Source organism: Callospermophilus lateralis, chromosome 4 (assembly GCF_048772815.1).
Source record: "Callospermophilus lateralis isolate mCalLat2 chromosome 4, mCalLat2.hap1, whole genome shotgun sequence".
NCBI classification, from domain to species: domain Eukaryota; kingdom Metazoa; phylum Chordata; class Mammalia; order Rodentia; family Sciuridae; genus Callospermophilus; species Callospermophilus lateralis.
Genome location: NC_135308.1, coordinates 35673514 through 35689824, shown reverse-complemented (window position 1 = coordinate 35689824; position 16311 = coordinate 35673514). Strand labels below are relative to the sequence as shown.

The window sequence follows — 16311 nt, the reverse complement described above, 5'->3', positions numbered from 1 at the left end:
TTTCCTTTTCAAAATACAAACATCACTACCTCTTGCCCCATTGAATTGAAAACTATTAGAGACCACACTATAAATAACAGTAATATATTTAATCATTTAAAGCACATTTTTAAAAGAGAGAGGGCAGATTAAGGAGAAGAAAGAACTTGGGAACTAAAGCATTGGAGTGATCTGGATGCTCTAAGAGAGGCAGCTTTACAGGAATGTGAGAGAATACCAAAAACAAATCCATCTTACGAATTATAAGAATAAATCCATGCATTCCCCCTCTCCCCTTCAATTTATCTTGGAGCTGCCACTGGCTAAGTAATCTGATGTTCTACCTAAGTTACAAATAGAAGATATGACACCATGAGTTGAAACATATGTCTCATTATAATGTATACATATATAAATTGTGCAATATAAATGGATCTAATATGTTTCTTTGTTTAGAGTGTTAATGGTAGGCTATGACAGTTGGATAACTATCAGTACAGTTTTTCAACACTCTGAGAAGAAGCAAGTTAAGAATTTGTGGTGTACAATCTACTCCTCCAGCCTTCTCTGTTCCTGACCTCAACTGTGAAATTTTAAGATTCCAAGTAATAGACTATATTTAAAGATTTTATAACATTTTTCAGCATTATACTCTGCTTAGGAACACAAATCTAAAACATAAGTCAGAAATCACATGTTAAATTATTAGCAAAAACTATTTATTAAGTAGTAGTACTAAAATCAGGAAGAATATTGGAGTTGGAGGTTAAATTTCTTTTCAAGGCTCGAGCTATCTGTTCCACACACTTTGCATTTTGCATTTTTTCAAATAATTAGCTCTTGATGACAAGTTACTGGTAGTAAGGATTTAGAAAGTTGTGTGTCTTGCAGTTGCTAATAGGACTGTAATGAAGCAGTCTTGTAGTTCTTCATATTGAGTGCCCTAAAATTGAAAAATAAAGGCACATTTAATTTTATAGATGCAGATAATATATCCACATTTTCTATAAAATTTTTACATTAAAAATTTACACTAATATATTTGATGACATATTAATGATCCAGAAACAAAATTTGTCTCACAAACTTAGAAAACTTATCTTTTATTAAAGTCAAATAAATTTAGAAAACATAATTTAACAGGAGAAACAATTATGTAACAAATTTTAACTCTTATTGTCCAAAGGTTTATTCATTTTAAAATTAGGGGAAAAGAAGCTAAAACTAGATGTGGGATATTTGTAATAATGTAAAATAAGATTTCAATAAAGTCAAAGCAATTAAACAGACAAATATAAGTATTATAAGTACATAAGTATTATATATGCATTTTTAATCAACCAGAATATTTCCTGTTTGCAGAGAAGGTTATTTCAAAGCTAGGGGCAGAACTATTAAGCCTCATTAGGATTCCTCACAATTAGCAGGGCATGGTGGCACATGCTAGTAATCCCAGCCACTCAGAAAGCTGAGGCAGGAGGATCACATATTCAAGCGTAGCCTCAGCAGTTTAGTAAGGCTCTAAGAAACTTAATGAGACTCTGTCTCAAAAAAGAAAAAGAAAAAACGTTTCCTCACAAATACTGAGAAATTCCCTTTAAGAAATAGCCAATGATAGTGTATACTGTTAAAGTACAAATATCAAGTAGTTTTAAATAACTAGAGATAAAGTGCTTTTTACAAGGGAAGACAGGTATATTGAAGGTGCTTAGATTTCTAAAGTCACTCAAATTTTAATTTTTAAAAGTGTACACATAAATATTTTGAAGTCTAAAATTTGAAAATATTTTTTTGACTCTTAGGCTAAATATAAGATATTCCTACCTTTTGACATTCAAACTCATTATACTTTCAATTGGTCTGCTTTTTGGTCCACTTGGGGGATGAAAAACCTTATCATCTTTTTTGAAAACCTCCTTTCCTGGTTTAAGCCCATAAGGATCAGTAGAATGTGATGGGTAAGGTTCAAATGTTCCTGCTTTCATTCCACCAGGCTACAAATAAAAATGAGCCCATTTAATGTGATTTTATAAAATACTTTTAAAAAATTAGGTTGTGAATAAGTTAATAGATACTTTTGTAATCTATGAAGTTAGTTTTACATTTAAAGAAGTTATCTTTTTGTTTAATTCAAATACCAGTAAAAGGTCTCGCTACCACCAATTCTATAAGGCTAAAACATTATATTCCAAAATTTCTCCATGAAAACAAAAAAAATTATAGTAAGGTACTATTCTCAGATGTTACCAAGCATTAATGCTAGTGAGAGTTTCATCAAGCTATTGCCTTGTTAGGGTGAGTCTATTACTGAGGAAATGAGACCCAGCATATATTTTGATAGAGAAGGGAATAGAAAGTCTGAAATTAACATGTGTGTGCTAACCAGCAGGCAGTGATGGGGTAGACAGCTCCCTCAAAAAATGAACAACACATAGAAATAGAAGGTGAGAGGAAAATGTGATCCACTTTATACTTTTCTTGTAGTCTAGAGTAAGACAAAGTGCTTTTCTACCCATACAACAGACAAATATTTGCTTTCACTTTTTAAATGGATTTGACAGGATTTTTACCTATATATTACATAGTCATTAAGAAAATTCTAGTTATATTAATCCATTTAATTAAGCCAAAATACACATGAAAATTTAATTGATTTGAAAGACATGCTTATAGTTTTGCAAGTTTTCCAGACTGAGATTACATAGATTATTTTGAATAATAATAAGAAAACTTAAGGAAAGTAAAATAAATTAACTTGAAAATAAATTTTAAAAAATTTAAATGAATAAATTATAAATAGGAAAATAAATATGGTAACTAAACCTACCAAATGGTTCTTTAAAGAATGAACTAAACATATGAAGCAATATTAGAATAAGAATTTAAAAATAGGATAAATCCATGCCTATGAGGAATATCAAAATATATAAAATAATATTTTGTAAACTTCTGTATTAATTTGAAACTTGATTTGAAATTTGAAATTTTGACTTAAATAATTTTTTAAGATCTTTTCATATAGTAATGTAAATTTTTCATATAGTAATATAGTAAATTTTTAAATTTGAAAACTTGATTTAAATAATTTTTTAAGAAAGTATAAATGATCAGAATTGACCAAGAAGAGATAGAAACCCTATAGAAAACAGATACAATGTAAGAACTGAGAAAGCTGACAAAGAGCAACCTCTGTACTTTCCCTGTGAATTCTTTCAAGTCTCTGAGGAATGGAAATTGATGGTAATATTTAAACTGTTACAGAACATGATGTAAATTTAAACTGTTACAGAACATGATGTAAAGAGGGAAATCTCCCCAAGTATTTTAAGATGCTAGCATCTACTTATACCAAAATAAACAAGGCACTCGCACATACACAGTGCAGACTGAGCAATTGCCTAGCATGGACCAGGCTCTGGGTTCGATACAAAGCACCACATACACATACACACACACACAAATGTTGGCATTTCATAAAATAACGGCAAATTAAATATAGTACTATGTTTAAAGATTAATATATCACCAAATCAGATTCATTACAGAAATATATTTATAATATATATATTATTCACCTTATAACTAGTAAAAAAGAGGAAAAAATGACGTAATATTACACCATTTGATAAAATTCAACATACATCTGATAAAATTGAATCTGATAAGGCTAGCAGAAAAAAAATAAGGCACATTATTCTAATATCAATGGTAAAAAAAAATCCATTCTAAAAATGACATAAAACTTCACCAGAAAGTATTAATCAATTTATTCAATTTCTAAATAGCACAAAATAACATAACCAAAGTCAAAAGATCTAATAGAGTAGAAAAATTACTTTCCCCACAAATGAAAAAAGGATATATCCTGTATGAAAAGATCTTGAGTCAATATGGAAAGCACAAACACCCTTACAGAAAGTTCACAGGCAAATGAACAGGCAACATCATGTACAACCCCCAAAATGGGAAGGATATATGTAAAAATACATTTTATTGTCATGTATAACTAAAAAACAATTTTTTTTGAAAAAAAAGAAAATGAACAGGCAATTCACAAAAGGAAAAAGGACAAAGGAAAACTAAGGTTTATAATTTGTCAGAGCATTATAAAATTTTACTCTCACTGATTATAAATATCTATAGTAGGGAGGTAGTTCATTTTAATCACCATTTTAAAAACTAAAAAGATGACTTGGAAATTTTATGGTTTTGAAAAAACCCAGGTCTAAGGTCTTGAGAGCTACTTGGAAAACTCACTGTAAGTCCAAATATATTTGAAATGATTAGTAACTACTTTATTACAAGATCTTCATTACATACCTTAGCCATGTTTTTATATAATTTTGGAAAATTAGGCTTTCATGATTCTTGGCATCCATAGAAAGAAAAGCTTATTGTATTGATGAGTAATAAAACAATTTACAGCAAGAGGCTATTTATAATGCTTTTTTTTTTTCATTCTGAAACTTTTAACTTACTTTTTTACCAGGAGAAGAGGGCTTAAAAGGACTTAAAAGTGATTCTTTCTTCTCTTCTTTTTTAATTGGAGGTAAAGGTTTTTCAGTAAAATAAGGATTAGTGTCAAAATAGTCCCTTGGGTAAAGATTTAACTTGAAAGGTGCCCCCTTCAGTAACCGATGGTGCTCTTCATTTTCTTTCTGTAAATTAAAGAATTTGAAATTACATAGCGTATACTATACAAGTTGGAAATAATGTGAAGACAAATCTCCTCTTAAATTTTAACATAAATATGTAGATTCTTTAGTGTATACTCCTGGGTCTATGCTGAGGTAGGAGGATCACAAGTTCAAGGTCAGCCTCATCAACTTAACCAGGTCTTAAGCAACTTAATGAGACCCTGTTCTCAAAATACAGAAGTTAAAGGATCAGGGCTATAGATCAGTGGTTAGGCACCCCTGTGTTCATTCCCAATACCAAAGAAAAATTTTAATAAAATAAATAAATAAAGCAGCTGGCACATTGTAGGCCCTCAATAAATGTCAGCTTTTACTTCTAAGACTAAAGAATATAATATTTTTATGTTACAATATCTTTAGCTACCTAGTATTCAAACAAATCAGAGGATTTATTTTTCCTCTTATGCTGCAATATTTTCTATGGGACAATACTAAGTTATAAAAATGGCTAGCTTTTAATAAAGTGTCAAACAAATCATGCTGTAATATAAAAATTTTAAAAGACAACTATGAAGTAAACATTGATTTTTTTCACTTTTTACAAATATGAAATCTGGATATTTCATCAGTCAACTATCTAAACTGAAAACATTTGAATAAAATCTAAAATTGTCATATGAGAGAAGACTAATCGTCACTACCAGGAACCTCACTATATTTCTTTAAGAATTTTTTCACTCCTCCTCTTGTGTGTCCTCTTCCTTTCTCCAGTCTACCAGTTTTTGATAATCTGCCCTGCTCTCTTCCATATCTCAACAGTAGTACTGACAATTTAACTATTCCATATATTCTCTGGAATAGTGTTTCTGAAAGTTTAGCTTTCATGGGAATCACTTGGTCATATATTTAAGTTAGAAATTACCAAGCTCTTCCTTCAAAGATTTCTGTTACATAAGTCTGTTGTATGGCCCCACTAATCTGCAATTTTAACAGGTAACCTAAGTGATTCTGAGCATGATGTTATAAGGCAATGTTTTAATGAACACCTTTTTACTTATTAGAGTATGATCACTTTTTATGAGAATATTGTATTTGTTTTACCATCTTCTGACCTAGAATAGTCAGTTGAGTACTGCGCTAAGCATACGAGAAAAAGACCACCTAGAAGAATTAGAGGTAAGAGTGTGTGGTTCTCACAAAGGACTGTTTCCCACTAGTTATTCCAAAAAAAAACTTTACAATTCACAGAGCACTGGGATAGAGTACATCAAAAGACCCTGCCCTCAACAGTGGATAATAATTACCCCTAGATTGAGCACTGCTCCAGTCCCCATCTAACAAATCTTAAAAGCAAGACTTGAAAATATCAAACTGTTTTTAAGTAATATATCTGCATCCCAGAGCAAAACTCGAGAAAATTTATAATACAAAAATATACAATATTCAACAAGGTAAAATTCCCCATGCTTGACATCCAATCAAAAAGTGCTAGTAATGCAAAGTGGAAAAAGATGACCCATCCTGAGAAGAAAAACCAATTGCTCAAAATAAATTCAGAACTATCACAGATATTAGAATTATCAGGGAAGGGCATTAAAATAGTAATTAATTATAACTATTCCATATGCCCCCCAAATTAAATGGAGACAGGTAAGATATTAAAAACATTCAAATCAAACTTCTAAAATAAAAAAAAATTAAAGAATTAAAAAAAAAACCTTCTACAACACAAAACCACAATTATGATATTTAAAAATACATTGGATAGGGCTGGGGATGTGGCTCAAGTGGTAGCACGCTCGCCTGGCATGCGTGCGGCCCGGGTTCGATTCTCAGCACCACATACAAACAAAGATGTTGTGTCCACCGAAAACTAAAAAATAAATAAAATTCTCTCTCTCTCTCTTTCTCTTCTCTCTCTCTCTCTAAAAAAAAAAAAAAAAAAAAAAAATACATTGGATAGCATTAACAGCAGACTGGAAATTTAGAATATATTAATTATCTTGAAGATATAAGCAATAGAAACTAACAAAGGGAACTATAGAGAAGAAATCAAAGAACATTTTTTAAAAGTGAATAGGGCATTGGTAATTTGTGGACAGTTTCAAGAGACCTAAAACACATGTAATTGGAATCTCTGAGAGGAAAAAGAAGAGGGATTAGGAAAAAAAGCTGAAGAAAGATTGGCTGAAAATATTTCAAATCTGATTTTTAAAGTAACTATCCAAAAATTTAATAAGCCCCAAACACAAGAAGTGTGAAAGAAAACCCCAAGGCACATGATAATCAAATTGCTTATGTGAGTGATTTTTTTTAAGTAGCCACAGAAAAGACATAGTATATACAAATGAACATACATGAGCCTTACAGCAGATTTCTCATCATAAATAATTCAAGCAAAAACACAATGGAGTAATCTCTTAAAATACTAAAAGAAAAAGCAAATACATTCTTCCAATTACCTTCAGAAATTACTTTAGGAAATCCAGGTACACAAAATATCGGAAATGTATAATAAATTCTGAAAATGAAAAGCTTAGGATGAAAGACAACTTACTAAGCCTCTGATAAAATTACATTGTAAGTATTAGGTAGTATGTATGCATTATTATTTCTACAGATGAAAAGTAGCTTACATACAATTTTATATAAACTGCATAATCCATTACACAAACAGAGCTGCTTATTTTCAAATGACAAAATGTTCTATCCAACTTAATTAAAAACTTTTCCTGGATTTGGACATGCCCCTTTGCAAAATTGGCCACTATTCTAATTTTCAATCACCAATTAAAATCAGCACAGCAAAATTATTGAAGACTGCATGCTGAAAAAAAAAAAACTAATAAAGGGATGGCCATATCTGTTTTAAGTACAAACTAACTTGACTTTTCACTACTACCAGCTTTCTTTAAATTACCCTGATACTTTTAAATTATGCTAAGCAAGGTGGTGCATGCCTATAATCCTTAGTGGTTGAATGGTGGAGACAAGCAAGTTCAAGGTCAGTCTTAGCAACTTGGCAAAGCCCTAAACAACTTAGTGACACCCTGTCTAAAGATTCTTAAAATTTTTTAAAGAGTTAGGGATGTAGCTCAATGGAAAATTGCCCATGGGTTAATCCCTAGTACCAAAAAAAAATTATGTTGATCTTATTCTAAAATTTATAAGAGTTAAGATTTAAGCATATGTAAATGCTCCCCACATAACTAAATATGTTTTGTTATATGTAAAATATTGTGTAAAGTAAATGTAAAAGATATTATGCCAGGATGTTTTAGTTTTTACTTCTGCCATTTAATTCAGTATGCAGTTTTCTCAGATCCTTTCACTCTCTCCTATTATAGCTACTCATCCATTCTCTACTCTCCCCTTTCTCCCATCACCACATCACTCCTCCTTCCTATACACTCACCCCAAAAGAATTACCATTACTTTCTCACACACAAGATATTAGTGTGGGATGGGAATATGGCTAAGAGATAGGATATGACTCTTCCCTTAAAGCAGAACATAATTGATCAGGCCAAGTCAACATGTCTCCCAGCTAGCTGAGACAGAAATATAAGACAGACATGATCCATTACAGCAGGAAATAAAATTCATTCTGGCAAGAGCTGGGAGGATCTATCTACAGGAAGATGTGGAAATCTCATATCAAAAAGGTAAGATTATTATAATCGATAAACATGTCTGCTATTGTCCCAATTATACAAATAGAACAGAACAAAACTTAATTATAACAAGTAAATTCTCAAAGTCAACCAAATAAAAGAAGGATTGAAAAATTAAAAACAGATTATTTTACCTTAAAATTTTGTCTTGCTGCATCATATAAATCAGAAGAGTGTGAAAACTGTTTACCTATGGTAATATTTGCATAGCTAAGGAAGGGAAATAAGTAATGGTGACTTCAGGGTTCAAAAAGTTTATTAAATTTTAAAACATGATGTGAAAACATTAAAAATATCTTACCCATATCCAGTTCCTTTCTTTCCTGGGTTTGTGTATAAATTCTTTCCAGGTGGCATATATTGTTCCTTGGGTTTTGCCTGTGCACTGAAGGATGGGACTGGACCACCTATTGTTCCATAGTAGCTTCCCAGTCCACATCTTAAATACAGTTATTTTTTAAAAGGAAGAGGTTAAAATGGCTAACTTAATGTTACATGTATTTTCATATAATTTTTTAAAGATTGAAAAAGGAGAAAAATAGGTGCTTGAGTAACTCTAGTAAGAAAAAAAATCAAGTTTTTTAGTATTTAACTTGATTTTCCTCATTTTCAAGGTTATAAATTCCAAGATATGTTTTTAACATTTTTATATTTATTTCAAATGTTCCATGTAAATACAATTTCACAATCTTTAGTAAATTAGAAAAATCCCCATCCATTCAGAAATTACACAAATCTCTAGGCACCTTAACGAAAGTTAGCTAACAAATGGTGAATGTCTTTTGATCATCCACTCCTTAAAACATACCCTTTCAAAACTACATATTTGAAACTATGTTTCACTGCTGATAGTAAAGTGAGTCTTATGGAATTTTGGTGTTAATTTTTTAAAATTTTTGGTTTACACTTATTACTGTAGGAAAAAAATTAACCAATCTTTTCTTAAATTTTAATGTTAGATTTTTCTAGGCACACAATATCTAATCCAACTATTTATTGCTCAGACCTTTATTATTTTCACAAATGTTCTCTTTAAATTTTGCACAATCAAAAGGATAACTACTGCTAATCAGTTATCATTGAAACAAACAAGTTGTAATCATTAGAAAATGGAACATTGTTATAAGAAGATGACACTATGCATTCATGTTTAAATTTCAAAAATCAGAAAAACATAAACATTGATTACTCATGATCTCCAGCCTACAAATAAAGGTTCCAATTAAGAGAGATTACTTATTTTCATTAATCCTTCCTTATGAACATATGTCATGACATTCTAAAATACAATAAGGAAGTAGAGCAGTGATATTGCAGAGAATAGGACAATTATGGAAAAGCATAATTTAACTAGAATGTGATGTAATGCCAACAATGTAAGTCACTACATTCAGAATTTATTAAATGCCTATGATCAGGAGGAGAGTGGATAGAGGGAAGCTGGATTTGATTCATACATGATGTATACATGTGTTACAATATCATGCTGAACCAAATTAATATGTATAATTAACACATGCTAATCAAAAATAAAATATTTTTAAAGTCCAGCAAAGAGATTAATAAAATAATCATGAAGATAAAAAATATGCCCCTATGGTTCCATAATTTGGTTTTGAATAAATCCTATATGAGGGCTTCTTATGCTACCAATTTCTCTTTTTAGAAATACTTTTTGTAGGACTGGGGTTGTGGCTTAGTGGTAGAGCGCATGCCTTGAACATGTGAGGCACTGGGTTCGATCCTCAGCACCAAATAAAAGTAAATAAATAATTTTTGCATTTCTTGTAATCACTAAATTAGAGATTTTTTTCACATATTTATAAGCTTTAAAATAAAGGAAGCTAGTCTATTATCATATAATTGTTATTTCTTGGCTGGCAAATCAATATAAGCATGTTATGAACTAATGTATCAAGGTAGCAATTCTCAATTATTACCACCTGGGTTCATGTCAATCACAAGTGGGAAAAAAGACTGAAAATCAGGAAAAACTTATTTTAAAAAATAAAATATATATTACATGAAAAAGGAATGAAGTATTTACAAAGAAAAATAACACTTTTTAAGATTTATATCTAAGGAGAAATGAATAAGTCTACAAAACAGTGGTAATTTTAAACAGTAATAATATTCAAGTCTAAGTGTAAAAAGGAGAAAAGGTTAAAAAAGAAGAAACTTAATACAGCAAAGAAGAAATCTCCCACTCTTAATAAAGACAATAATTTTGTCTGAGAAGACAAGATTACTGTTCTCAAGAAAAATTAGCAAATTAAAAAACAAATAAAAGGGAGAACAGAGAATAGAAGAAGAGGATGGGGAGGGAGGAGAGGGAAAGGGGAGATACTGCGGAATGAAACGGATCAAATTATACTGTGCACATATGAATATAACAAATTCCACCGTAATGTATAATTATAATGCATCGGTAAAAGGAAAAAAGAAAATACAGCAATGAAGCACAAAGTTAAGTTTTATCAATTCCTACCTACCATCTATTTTGAATTGAGAGAGTCGAAGTAACTGAGTGTGGATGAAAACCATATTTAAAATTTTAGCTATATTAAACTGATAAGAACAGATACTACACTTGATCTTAGCCAAAAGGCCGAGAAGCGATAATTTTAGCTATATTACACAATATAACATACATGGTCTTACTTAGTAAGGTAATGATTTCATGGTAAGAAAAAAAAATATGCTTTCACATTGACAACTATTCAAAATTAAAATTTTATTAATCTCCATGAATGTATCTTCACAGCAATTTAAAAATAATATATCTTTTTTTTTAAAGAGAGAAAGAGAGAGAATTTTTTTTTTTTTTTTTTTTTTTTTTTTTTTTTTTGGTAGATGGACACAACACAATGCCTTTATTTTTATGTGGTGCTGAGAATCCAACCCGGGTCCCGCCCGTGCTAGGCGAGCTCTACCGCTGAGCCACAATCCCAGTCCCATAAATAATATATCTTTGATAAATTACTTTTTTTTAAAAGAGCATTTCTCCCATGCACATATTTATACTTTTTAAAAGTTTTTTAACAACAGAAAAAATAGTAAAAAAAATAGAACAAGTCAAGGCAATTCTTATCCCACCTGACTTTTGCAAGGTTTTTGAACAAATTATTTTCATTATTTAATGGCTTTTATTGTCTAAATACATAGAGAACAGTGACATAATAAAAAAATTACTATGATAATGAGATTATATTTTAAATTATCTATCTAAATCTTCCAATATAGTTGTTTCCACCTAAAACAAACCATCCAAAAAATCCTACTTAAAAAATTAATCTTCCTGGGCTGGGGTTATGGATCAGTGGTAGAATGCTCACCTAGCATGCAAACTGGATTCGATCCTCAGCACCACCTAAATTTAAAATAAAGATATTGTGTCTACCTAAAGCTTAAGAATAAATATTTTTAAAAAATTAATTTCCATAAGTAAGTCCTATAGAAAATAAACATTCTTTAGATGAAAGAGATAAAGATGCAAGAGATCTATTTAAAATTCCCCCCTCCCCCACCTCCCAAAACACTTACGGCTTTTTATCTCCACTACTCGGGAGAAAGGCTTTGGCAAGATTTTTTTTGGCTTCTTCCATCATATGCCGTCTTCTCACTTGATTTAGATTTACATAGCCTTCGCCTTCAAAAATCCTTGCAAATTGGGGATCAAAATAACCTGCCTGGAGATTTGACATTTCTTTGGTTCCCCCAGGTAGAATCTGTCTATTTTTGCTTGCAGCCTCATTAAAGGGTCCTTTAAAAATAAATTAGCCATAGTACAAATTTGAGCTGACTTGTAATTAAGGACAGGGAGAAAACAGAAAAGCTTCCAAATGTGATTTGTGCCAATTCTGGGTTTGAGCTCTAAAATAAATGTTGTTTAAAATATTAACTGAAAGCTCTGTGTTAATGGCTATATTGACATTAAGACCTGAGAGGATTCCATTAAAATGTTGAACATGATCCTTGTGATACACTGTGAATTCTGGAACTGGAAGAGACTTAATAGTTATTTTACCCAATGTTCCTCTGGCTACATACTAGGAAACTGTGTGCTTGTATGTAATGTCAATAAGAACATGTGTGGAGGTTGAAGAGAAGGCTGGTACTTACTCATATTGAACAATTCCCCTCCTGGGTATATGCTCAAGACAATGAGAGCTAATGTCCTCTAAAAAATATGAACAAAAATGTTCACAGTAGTTTCATTCTTAATAATTAAAAATAAGAAACAACTCAAATGTCTACCTACTGAACAGATTTTTTTGTGGCATTTCACATCAATGTTTATAGCAGCACAATTCATAATAGCTAGACTATGGAACCAACCTAGGAGCCCTTCAACAGATGAACAGAGTATTACTCAGATATGAAAAAGAATGAATTTACCTCATTTGCTGGTAAATGAATGGAACTGGAGACTATAATGCAAGTGAAATAAGCCAGACACAGAAAGTCAAAGGTCAAATGTTTTCTCTGATATGAAGAAGCTATTCTAAAATAAGGGTAAAAGGAGGAGGAAGGGAGGGGGAGAGAGAGAAAGAGAAAAGAAATGGGAAGAATTTCATCAAAATAAAATATCAGGGGAGATGAAGAAAGGGAATGAGGAGTAGGGAGAGAATAAGGGAAAAACAATGGAATGAATATGACCTAACTTTTTAATGTAAATATATGAAAACTACAGTGAATTTCACCACTATCTATATCCACAAAACATTAATATTTTTAAAAACATAAATAGATGAGTAAAGTAGAAGAAAGGGAACAAGGGGAGAGGGATGGAGGAGGGGAGGGAAAGTGTAAGTACTGGGACTGAATTGAAGCAATTTATAGTCCACCCATTTACAATTATGTCAGAATGAATCTTGACATTATGTATAATTACTATGAGTCAATTAAAAAATTGTAGCATTTCTACAATTGAAATACTAGCACAAATTTTTTGAAGGCTGCACTTGTAAATATTTAGATCTTTAATAATTTGGTCGTAAGAGGGCTTAATTTAGGAAGTCTTTCCAAAATATGAAGAACTTGTTGAAGTGCATACAACCCTTATTTCAAGTGAAATATAAATATAAATAAAATGTATATTTTATTGAAATATAAATTTTCATCACTGATTTTTTAACTTAAATTTTGAAAAGGTAACATTTTCAAATAGTTTCAAATTTGATAGAATAAACAGCCTCAAAATAAATTTCTTCCTGTACTTGTCCATGAAGTTCCTCTCCAACGGAACAGGCAGTGATATTAATTTTGTCTTCCAGAGAATGTCTAGTCATGTTTGAGTGAATAGTCTCATTTTAATATTTAACATAATAAATACACTGTTCCCAATCTTGTTTTTTTATTTAACAATTATTGTTGAGATGGCTACATATCTGTGCATTCTTTTTTGTCACACAGAAGTCACTGAACATCCAAATGTTTAAATGAGATATTAAAAGTGTATATTTATTTTAAGTCTTTCTATTATGATTTTTCTAAAAATCCCCTCAGCTATTCATACAGCATTTCACTTTCCAGGAAAGTGTTAATGGATAGCCTTCTTAGATGCACACTTAGAAAGAAGTAAAATCACCTATGAGGACAATAAACAAGGACAAGGTAGCCCAACAAATTGAACTTCCCATTCTTATAAATTAAGTTCTCTCGTAACTATTGCAATGTCACAAGTTAGTCAACTTTAGAGCTCAATATTTTAAAATATAGATCATTAAAATATCATTTTTAAGTTAAATTAAATGTTTAATTTAAAAATTTAGGTAATGATCACTAATTTGCCCATAAAGAGTACCCAATACACTTACGATTAAATGGTGACACATATTTATCACCAACAGTAATATATTCCATCTCACTGAAGAGGCCAATCCTCTCCATATCCGTTTTTCCTCCTTCTATAGGCATGGTTGCTTCTTATGGTGGTAACTTCAAAAGTTTCTTTCTTGTTGCTTCGTTTATAGCAAAAGCTTACTTTTACATTGAGAAAAGGGGGAGAGTAGCCAAAAAGCAATTATTAAATTTCAATCCACATTATTTTCAGTGTAAGAGTTTTAATGTACACTATAAAACAACAATCCCAAACTAAGTAGAGAGAAATCTACTCTGTAGAATACTAGAACACTGAGATTCAAAATTGTCTCTTGACTCTTCATGTAAAGTGCCCATAATTCCAAAGGAATGTGTGTGATATCATCTGCCATTTCTCTGTTGGAAATGATAAAATTATTATCATAAAGTATACTATCAATATGTATAAACAATCTCCTTCATTTGAGAAGTTCAATGTAGATTCAAAATCATAATTATATAAGGTAAACATTTTGTAGTTTAAATGAGATCAGGCACACTCAGAGTGGTATGATCCCAGACTACACATTTGATAATTTACATAAAATGTTCCCCATATTGAAAATTTTAACAGCTTTTCAGAATGCACACTGACCTGCTGACCTTGGGTTTTTTTCAAGTTCAAATTAGTATATGAAATGTGCTACTCATAAAATTAGTTCCTAAAGAGAATGAGGGACAGGACAATTGTTTAAGGCAAGACGAAAACACAAACAAAAAAATTCACAGTGAATTCTGAAGATTTGTTAAAAGGCAGACTGCAACGTTTTAAAATAATCACTTTAAACAAAGGAGAAATGTCACATTAAAAATGAAGTATTAACTCAAAAGAAAAACTAAAGAGCTAAAGAATACTTGCTTCCATTCATCTGTTATGGCTTGGATATGAAGTGTCCCCCCAAAGCTCCTGTGTTAATGAAGGAATGTTCAGAGGTTAAATGATTGGATTGTGGTGGCTGTAACCTAATTAGTTCATCCTAATTGGAATGTACTGGGTGGTGAATGTAGAGTGGGGCCATAGCTGGAGGAGATGGGTCACTGGGTGTGTGCCATGAAAGGGTTCATCTTCCTTGTGGCATCTTTCCCCCTCTATGCTTCCTGACTCCACTATATAACTGAGCAGCTTCCAAACAAGTCCCAAATAATCTTGTTCTCTAATAAACATTTCCTCCTCTAAGTTGTTTTTGTCAGGTATTGTCACAGCGAAGCAAAGCTGATTAAAACATTACTCCAATGTTTTTGAGCTATTTGTTTATTCATGTTTCTTGGTGCTAGGGATTAAACCCAGGGCCTTTCACATGTTAAGCAAGCATTCTACCACTGAGCTACATTCCCAATTTTTCTACGGAAAGTCTTTTTCCAGGAATAGTATTGGGGAGAGAATTTAGGGCTTTTGTGAATGCCAGACAAGTGTATCCCATGAGCTACATTCCCAGCCCCTACATCTTTATGTATTTAAGCATCTATTAGGAAGTAGGCACTGGGCAAAAATTAGTGTGTGTGTGTGTGGGGGGGGACTTTGGTTTATGCTTCTTGGTTTATAATCCAAGGTAAGAATCTTTTACCTTTAATTTAGAGCAAGCTGTTTCAATGACTAAGCAAGCTTCCCTATTTGGACAATCTGCTAAGGAAGAAAATAAGTATAGGGCAAGTGGAATGCGGCGAATTCTCTTCAAAAGGCATGGACAAAGTGCACAGGGGGATGAAGAAGAAGCAGAAAACCTATGGCTGAGGCGATGACTAAATTATTTCCCATTAGGAATAAGAAGGCTTGGAGTAGACAGATATCTAGGGGACAACACCTGGTGTCTGCGAGGAACAAGTCGCCTCTCCGAAGGGCACCTGATCCGACAACCAAGATCAGATCGTCCCAGCTGCGGTCCGGATTTACTGCGCTGCAGGAGCAACTAGGCTCCGCGTCACCCTCCCGCGCGCTAGGGATTCCCGCCGGGCGCGCAGGCTGCGAAAAGACTCCGCACGTTCGGCGCACCGCTGGGGCTTATTGTGCTGCGTTGCCCGGGGTACGGGAGAAACTATTCCAAGTAGGCTAAGGGAGGACACGAGGAGAGTTCCAATCCTCATCGAAAAACACAAGGGACGACTTGTGAGGCTATCGGATACAAAAGACTCAATCAATCCAATATATCGAAAAAAGTCTT

At 32.0% G+C, this 16311-nt stretch overlaps 1 protein-coding gene and 1 pseudogene across 2 annotated transcripts; both read right to left on the bottom strand.

The window, feature by feature from the left end:
• Window positions 1-750: 750 nt before the first annotated feature.
• On the bottom strand, window positions 751-16127 carry Cfap96 (cilia and flagella associated protein 96). Of its 2 annotated transcripts, XM_076852406.1 has the most exons (8): window positions 15955-16127; window positions 14110-14275; window positions 11834-12053; window positions 8592-8729; window positions 8425-8500; window positions 4458-4637; window positions 1804-1973; window positions 751-922 (listed from the first exon to the last, which is right to left on the bottom strand). In XM_076852406.1, the coding sequence occupies exons 2-8, from the start codon at window positions 14207-14209 to the stop codon at window positions 874-876; spliced, it is 933 nt and encodes a 310-aa protein (XP_076708521.1). In that variant the 5' UTR covers window positions 14210-14275; window positions 15955-16127; the 3' UTR covers window positions 751-873. The 2 variants fall into 2 exon arrangements, with proteins under 2 accessions (XP_076708521.1, XP_076708522.1); XM_076852407.1 differs by lacking the exon at window positions 1804-1973.
• On the bottom strand, window positions 10799-10910 carry LOC143398747 (U2 spliceosomal RNA; annotated as a pseudogene).
• Window positions 16128-16311: the final 184 nt, after the last annotated feature.